This window comes from Scylla paramamosain, chromosome 2 (genome assembly GCF_035594125.1).
Source record: "Scylla paramamosain isolate STU-SP2022 chromosome 2, ASM3559412v1, whole genome shotgun sequence".
Classification (NCBI taxonomy): domain Eukaryota; kingdom Metazoa; phylum Arthropoda; class Malacostraca; order Decapoda; family Portunidae; genus Scylla; species Scylla paramamosain.
The window spans coordinates 18,490,001-18,498,775 of record NC_087152.1 but is presented as its reverse complement, the minus strand read 5'-3'; the positions used below and the strand labels follow the sequence as shown (position 1 = coordinate 18,498,775).

The window sequence follows — 8,775 nt, the reverse complement described above, 5'->3', positions numbered from 1 at the left end:
AAGTCACGAGGGGAGTTAGATCTTAAAAGGTTTTGACACTTTCTGTTAATGAAGGAATTTTTGGCTAGTTGGAGAACAGACCGGGCAGAAATATAAAGTGCATGAGATTCTGGTGATGGAAGGCTTAAGTACCTTTGTGGGCCACGTCTCTATCATGTATAGCACGAGAACAAGCTGTGTTAAACCAAGGTGTAGAAGGTTTAGGACGAGAAAAAGAGTGAGGAATGTACGCCTCCATGCCAGATACTATCACCTCTGTTATGCACTCAGCACACAAAGACGGGTCTCTGACACGGAAGCAGTAGTCATTCCAAGGAAGATCAGCAAAATATCTCCTCAGGTCCCCCCAACTAGCAGAGGCAAAACGCCAGAGGCACCTTCGCTTAGGGGGATCTTGAGGAGGGATTGGAGCGATAGGACAAGATACAGATATGAGATTGTGATCGGCGGAGCCCAACGGAGAAGAAAGGGTGGCAGCATAAGCAGAAGGATTAGAGGTCAGGAAAAGGTCAAGAATGTTGGGTGTATCTCCAAGACGGTCAGGAATACGAGTAGGGTGTTGCACCAATTGCTCTAGGTCGTGGAGGATAGCAAAGTTGTAGGCTAGTTCACCAGGATGGTCAGTGAAGGGAGAGGAAGGCCAAAGCTGGTGGTGAACATTGAAGTCTCCAAGAATAGAGATCTCTGCAAAAGGGAAGAGGGTCAGAATGTGTTCTACTTTGGAGCACATTCTGGGAAGCGCTTCTATCGTGCTTCTATGTTGCACGATCTTGCTGCGTCCCTAATCTCTAAGACTGGCTTTTGTCGGTTCAAGTTTTTTTTATTTTTTCTTTTTAATTAATTTGTATTATTTACGTATATTTACACTCAGACGATCATATACGACTTCCAACAACAACGAAAAACTACGAAAATTGTTTCATCTCTCCTCAAATAAATTCTATTAAATATCTCGAACACTTCACATTACACTTCCGATTCAAATCACTTCACATATTTAATATTCAGTGATAGATCACATCCTACACAAACCTCGCAACTAATATTCAATGGGAAAACATCCTACACCTACCCAATCCCTCTCTGTCAATATATAAAACCAATATTTTACTCTGACTACATTACAACTGTCTGGCTCTACTTTCTGGTACTGTGACAGGCGGCTTGCCCATCTTGACCCTCTCTGGTCTGACTGCTCTGTCTGGCTTGTTTCCCTGTCTGCTTCTGTCTATTCCCGTCTCCTACACCTCATGATATGCACATGATGTTAGAGCGACCTTTTTTGCCCCAATAAGGCTTTCGTTGCTATAAGACTTATTTTCCAGTACTTCGATCATACGGTTCATTTTCCTATAACTTTCAATGAGGTTCATTTTTGGCTAACTATAGTTATTTTATCATACTTTGATCATACGGTTCATTTTCCTATGCTTTCCGTAAGGTCCATTTTCAAGTAACTATATTTATCTCCCTATACTTCGATCATACAGTTTATTTTCCCTTAACTTTCAATAAGGTTCACTCTCGAATAATTTCGGTAATCGCATCTTCAAATCAGGAACAAGGAGGCGGCGTTTCCTAAGGTCTGCCGGCTGTCCGTGTTGTCCACGTCATTTGCTTCCGGTGACCTCTGCTTCCCTTATGTACTAATTTAGTGATTGCCGCCTGTATATCTCTTCTTGTAATATGCTGCTAATCTCCGGCTCTGTTAGTCTTGTGATGACTCACCGCATCTTGTTCTCCTCGGTGGTCACGTCTCGTCTCTTCTATCAGGGTGGTGATAGCTTCTTGGTACCTGCTTTCGTGTTTATCATCTTCTTCCCTCACTTATTCTTTCTATTTCTTACTTCCTTCTTAATTTCTTCACTCTTGTTTCGTTCTTCTTTCATATTATGTGTCTCATTTCTTCTTGGTTCTTGGGTTATAACACTTCCACCAAGATATAATAAACTTTGAAGAGAGATATCAGGGATCCTTGAATGAAAACATGATGGGAGACTACATTTAGGGGCTCATACGTGAAAGTGATTTGTTGCATTCACGCAAATCAAGAAAACTGTTCATTTTTAATCATAATTGTTATTTTCAGAAGTTTTAAAATAAATTTGAAATTTAGCTATTTTGAGGCAAAAAATCATTCTAAAAGCCAAAAAACAAAGTTTGACAGGAATAACGGACATTTTCTATTGTTTTGCAATGAAAAGACTTGGAAAATAATACTTGATTGTCAAAGACAAAAATCGTGTTACATAATGTAATACCCGACTCTCACAGGACTCTGTGGCCTCTCTTCTCCTCTCTCCTCCTCTTGCCTCCTAAAGACATCCTTTCTTCTATGAATAATGTCCATAACATCTAGTATAGGGTCGTCAGCAAGCTCTTCTAAGAAGAGCACTGTGGGCGGCCATTTTTGTTACCTCCAGCTGATCGACTGTCCCACATGAATGGGGGAGTGCATGGGTAGGGAGAAACCTCCTGTGGAATGCACCCCACGTGTTTCGTCGGTTGCGTTAACATGTACTTCACATTTTCAAATGATGGGAAAAAACAACTACTTCAACCAGTTACTTCGCGGAAAGAGAACAAGCATTGTTATTTAAACTCTATGAAGCTAGAAAAGACATTCTGAAAGAAGAAGAAAAAAAAAAGTTTTCATTGAAAGGAAAGCTGAAGGCAGAGGCTTGGCAGTTCATTAAAAAGGAATATAATCTTGCAGGACTTGGACTAGGCTAGATTAGTTGATCTGCGGTGGAAACAGCGACTTGATTCATTCAAGGCACATCAAAATCTACCAGAAAAATGTACTTTTGTCCAAAAATGTTAGACGGGTGCACTCATATAAATTTACCTTAAACTTAACTTCCGGATCCAGATCATATCTGCTGATTTCACCAGTTTATTTTCCATGTTGAGAAGAAAATGTTCAAGAGGCATCATTTACAGGTATATAATTATTGTACTGTTCATTTGTAAATGGCCTGGATCCAGAAGACCTATACTACCTAACAAAATAAAACAAACCGAACTTGTAAATTTATAAATGTAGACAATTATTTACCTAGTAAGAAAAGAATATGAAATGTTTGTCGTGTACACACCTTGCGTGAGGAGTTGAGGTTTGTTGTTGTTGTTTTGTATTTTGATGAGTAGATTTACAGTGTTTTAACCGATGTTTGGGCTATCAGTTTTTCACCATAGAAGTATTGAATATTTTAGTTTGTATCCTCTACATACTAATTGAGTCATATATACCTGGAATGAGAAGCTGTATTACAATGTGCAACGCAATATCTTGAAAGTTCTGAAGCAAGAAAAAATATTACTAGTGAAGAACACCATGGAGGAACAAGGATTCAGAAATTTCAACTTTAACAGTGAAGAAGCCAAGTGAGAAGAAGTAAACTATGCACTATCATTAATAAACTGGGAAGAAAACTAGAAATCCAAGACCCAGAATCAGTGATGCACACAGTCACCAAAGAATTACTCCACACTAGTCAAAAATATATTCCCAAAGGAAAAGGAATGGAAACAGAAGGTCCCAGATAACCAGAGACAAAAATCCTAATGAGAAAAAGGACCAAACTAAGCAAACAAACGCACAGAACAAAGAGTGAGGATAGAAGGCAAGATATCTGTTCTCAAATAATTCAAATAGAAGAAAACATCCTGAGATCCCATGAACAACAGACAAAGGGAGAAGAGTCCAAAGCTCTAATAAACATAAAAACCCTATTTATGAAATCTTAAAATCCTTATGGTGTGGGACGGGTGCTGTAGGTGCGAGACGGATGCTGCGGGTGCGAAACGAGTGCTGCAGGTGCAGGAGGGGTGTGGGACGGGTGTTGCATGTGTTGAACGGGTGCTGCGGGTGCGGGATGGATGCTGCGGGTGCGGGACGGATACTGTGGGTGTGGGACTGGTGTTGCAGGTGCGGAACAAATGCTGCGGGCGCGGGACAAGTGCTACGGGTGTGGGATGGATGGTGTGGGTATGGGACGGATGCTGCGGGTGTGGAATGGATGCTGCGGGTGCAGAACGGGTGCTGCAGGTTTGGGATGGATGCTGCGGGTGTGTCAGATGCCGCAGGTGTGGGACGGGTGCTGCAGGTGTGGGACTGGTGCTGCAGTTGCGGGACGTGTGCTGTGGGTGTGGGATAGGTGCTGCGAGTGTGGGACGGATGCTGTGGGCGTGAAATGGTAGCAGCACAGATGATGGTGGCTCGTTGATTCTCCAATGAAGATATATTGGTAGGGAGAAGTTCGTGGATATTTGTTAGGTTATGTAGTTATATGCGAGTGAAGTAACACAACATGTACAGTAACTTTTCTTCTTTTAATGATGAGATAACAGAATATAGTACACGCATATCAAGAAACACTGATTACGACAGACGTGACAGATGCTTCGACTCCTCTCTCTCTCTCTCTCTCTCTCTCTCTCTCTCTCTCTCTCTCTCTCTCTCTCTCTCTCTCTCTGATCTGAACTCTCTGTGATGACTGACTCTAGTTACGCATACAAGGCTCTATTTATGTGAAAGAAGTGGATAAGGGTCAAAGGAAGTTGACCAGTGAGGAAGATGGGAATTAGGCCAATCGTGTGGTTGGAAATGGAGTATTTGGGCCAATCACAAAGTGACCTTAAACTGACCAATGACCTAAGAGAAAAGCAAGACAATTGTTTCCCCCAGAGACAGCAGAGGAGATGCGAGAAGGTGTGAGAAAGAGAGAGGAAGGAGAAAAGGCTCACCACATGGAGACACAGTGAGCAAGTGAAGCAATACATAATGAAAAGCACATATAACGATAATAATAACTGATACATGGGTGTGGGATGTGCGCTGCGGGTACATGATAGATGCTGTTGGTGCAGGACAGGTGCTGCGGGTGCGGCACGGGGTGGGATGGGTGTTGCGGGTGTGAGACGGGTGGAGAACGGGTACTGCGGTTGCGGCACGGATGCTGCGCGTGCCAGACTGGTGTGGGATGGGTGCTACGTGTGTGGGACGGGTGCTGCGGGTGTGGGACGAGTTCTGCGTGTGTGGGGTGGATGCTGCGGGTGTGGGATGGGTGCTGCAGGCGTAGGACGGATGCTGCAGGTGCGGGACAGATACTGTGGATGCGGAACGGATATGGGATGGGTGCTGTAGGTGCGGGATGGATGCTGCGGGTGCGGGAAGAATGCTGCGGGTGCGGGACGGGTGTGAGACGGGTGCTGCAGGTGCAGGATGGATGATGCTGGAGCGGGACGGGTGCTGCGGGTGCAGAACGGATACTGCGGGTGCGGGATGGGTGTTGCAGGTGTGGGACGGGTGTTTGATGGGTGCTGCAGGTGTGGGACGGGTGTTTGGCGGGTGCTGTGGGTGCGGGATGGGTGTTTGACGGGTGCTATGGGGTGCGGGATGGGTGCTGCGGGTGTGGGACGGTTGTTTGAGGGGTGCTGTGGATGTGGGGTAGGTGCTGCGGGTGTGGGACGGGTGTTTGACGGGTGCTGCGGGTGTGGGACGGATGTTTGAGGGGTGCTGTGGGTGCGGGGTGGGTGCTGCGGGTGTGGGACGGGTGTTTGACGGGTGCTGCGGGTGCGGGATGGGTGCTGCGGGTGTGGGACGGGTGTTTGAGGGGTGCTGTGGGTGCGGGATGGGTGCTGCGGGTGTGGGACGGGTGTTTGAGGGGTGCTGTGGGTGCGGGGTGGGTGCTGCGGGTGTGGGACGGGTGTTTGACGGGTGCTGCGGGTGCGGGATGGGTGCTGCGGGTGTGAGACGGGTGTTTGATGGGTGCTGCGAGTGAGGGACGGACGTGGGGCTGGTGCTGCGGGTGCAGGATGGGTGTGGTACGGGTGCTGTGGATGTGGGATGGGTGTGGGATGGATGCTGCGAGTGTGGGACGGGTGTAAAACATGTGCTGCGGCTGTCTCCCTTCCCACACTTCCCTGCTGCTCATTGTTAATTTCTAAACATTTAAGGCAATTACTTTATTTATTTATTTATTTTATTTATTTTTTTTCGTGTTTTGTGACAATATAGAAATATCATCATTATTATGTTAAACTTGTTTTGTGAAGATTTACTTCTTAAAGCAATAAACTGACAATGGCAGTAGTTGTACTTGAAAGTGTTATGATATTGACGAAAGAATTGGTGATAGTGGAAGCAAACAAGAGTTTAACTAATTATTTTGCACCATTCCCCCATCTTCCCAATAGGTGGGTGAGTTTGTGTGTGTGGGATGGGTGGGTGTGTCACTCGACTACAATCCTCAATAGATGGGTGTGTGTGTGTGTGTGTGTGTGTGTCTGTGTGTGTGTGTGTGTGTGTTTGGTGAGGTCATAGAGCAGGTGAGGAGCGGTCAGGTCAGCTGAAGAAGAAGAAAAAGAAGAAGAAGAGAAAGAGAGAGAGAGAGAGAGAGAGAGAGAGAGAGAGAGAGAGAGAGAGAGAGAGAGAGAGAGAGAGAGAGAGAGAGAGAGAGAGAGAGAGAGAGAGATTTTTCGTGAATATTCTCATAGTGTGGGGAAAAAGGAAGGTAAAGGAAGGCAGAGGCGAGGGTGGAAGAGGAGAGAGGAGAGAGCAGGGAGGAAGAGGCGGAGTGGAGGAGGAGAGGAGGAAATACGTTCATGCACAACTGCTGCCATCGTCAGTTTATCGTTTTAAGTACCAGTAGAATTTCGCAAGACAAAATTGACATAATAATGGTAATATTTTTATATTGTCACACACACACACACACCAAAAAAAAAAGAAAAAAACGGAGAAAATTATCTTAACTGTCTAGACATTAACAATGAGCAGCAGGAAAGTGTTGGAAGGGAGACAGAGCCGCATTTTCATATGGAGGATATATATATATATATATATATATATATATATATATATATATATATATATATATATATATATATATATATATATATATATATATATAATGAATTAACCTGCTCTCGTGCCCACGCTCTTGAATTTTCCGAGATTTCCACCATCTGGCTACGATTACAGAGTGACTCTCAAACTAAATTTGTCTGTGCTGTATACCTTTCACCTAACTCCTCTGACTATAAGAAATTCTTTGACTACTTAACTTCCAAAGTGGAGCACATTCTGACCCTCTTCCCTTTTGCAGAGATCTCCATTCTTGGAGACTTCAATGTTCACCACCAGCTTTGTCTTTCCTCTCCCTTCACTGACCATCCTGGTGAACTAGCCTTCAAGTTTGCTATCCTCCACGACCTAGAGCAATTGGTGCAACACCCTACTCGTATTCCTGACCGTCTTGAAGATACGCCCAACATTCTTGACCTTTTCCTGACCTCTAATCCTTCTGCTTATGCTGTCACCCTTTCTTCTCCGTTGGGCTCCTCTGATCACAATCTCATATCTGTATCTTGTCCTATCGCTCCAATCCTTCCTCAGGATCCCCTTAAGCGAAGGTGCCTCTGGCGTTTTGTCTCTGCTAGTTAGGGGGATCTGAGTAGGTAGTTTGCTGATTTTCCTTGGAATGATTACTGCTTCCATGTCAGAGACTTTGTGTGCTGAGCGCATAACAGAGGTGATAGTGTCTGGCATGGAGGCGTACATTCCTCACTCTTTTTCTCGTCCTAAACCTTCTAAACCTTGGTTTAACACAGCTTATTTTCATGCTATACATGATAGAGAGGTGGTCCACAAAGGTACTTAAGCCTTCCATCACCAGAATCTCATGCACTTTATATTTCTGCCCGGTCTGTTCTCCAACTAGCCAAAAACGCCTTCATTAACAGAAAGTGTCAAAACCTTTCAAGATCTAACTCCACTAGTGACTTCTGGCATCTAGCCAAAAATATCCCCAATAACTTTGCTTCTTCTTCTTTCCCTCCTTTATTTCAACCAGATGGCACCACTGCTATCACATCTATTTCTAAAGCTGAACACTTCGCTCATACCTTTGCTAAAAACTCTACCTTGGACGATTCTGGGCTTGTTCCTCCCTCTCCTTCACCCTCTGACTACTTCATGCCACCTATTAAAATTCTTCGCAATGATGTTTTCCATGCCCTTGCTGGCCTAAACCCTCGGAAGGCTTATGGACCTGATGGGGTCCCTCCTATTGTTCTCCGAAACTGTGCCTCCGTGCTTGCACCTTGCCCAGTCAAACTCTTTCAGCTCTGTCTGTCAACATCTACCTTTCCTTCCTGCTGGAAGTTTGCCTATATTCAACCTGTTCCTAAAAAGGCTGACCGTTCTAATCCCTCAAACTACCGTCCTATTGTTTTAATTTCCTGCCTATCTAAAGTTTTTGAATCTATCCTCAACAGGAAGATTCTTAAACATTTATCACTTCACAACCTTCTATCTGATCGCCAGTACGGATTCCGTCAAGGTCGCTCTACTAGTGATCTTCTGGCTTTCCTTACTGAGTCTTGGTCATATTCTTTTAGAGATTTTGGTGAAACTTTTGCTGTTGCCTTGGACATATCAAAAGCTTTTGATAGAGTCTGGCACAAAGCTTTGATTTCCAAACTACACTCCACCAGCTTCTATACTTCCCTTTGTAACTTCATCTCAAATTTCCTTTCTGACCGTTCTATTGCTGCTGTGGTAGACGGTCACTAATCTTCTCCTAAATCTATTAACAGTGGTGTTCCTCAGGGTTCTATCCTGTCACCCACTCTCTTCTTATAATTCATTAATGTTCTTCTAAACCAAACTTCTTGTCCTATCCACTCCTACGCTGATGATACCACCCTGCACTTCTCCACGTCTTTTCATAGACGTCCAACCCTTCAGGAGGTAAACATTTCACGCAG

General features: G+C 44.5%; 1 protein-coding gene across 1 annotated transcript in view; it reads right to left on the bottom strand.

Annotated features, from left to right (window-relative positions):
• Positions 1–4,992: 4,992 nt before the first annotated feature.
• LOC135107014 (uncharacterized) overlaps positions 4,993–8,775 on the bottom strand; it is a 6,060-nt gene continuing 2,277 nt past the window's right edge. The window contains exon 2 of the mRNA XM_064016564.1: positions 4,993–5,869. Coding sequence (XP_063872634.1) covers positions 4,993–5,869 — 877 coding nt within the window. The remainder of the gene's footprint in view (positions 5,870–8,775) is intronic.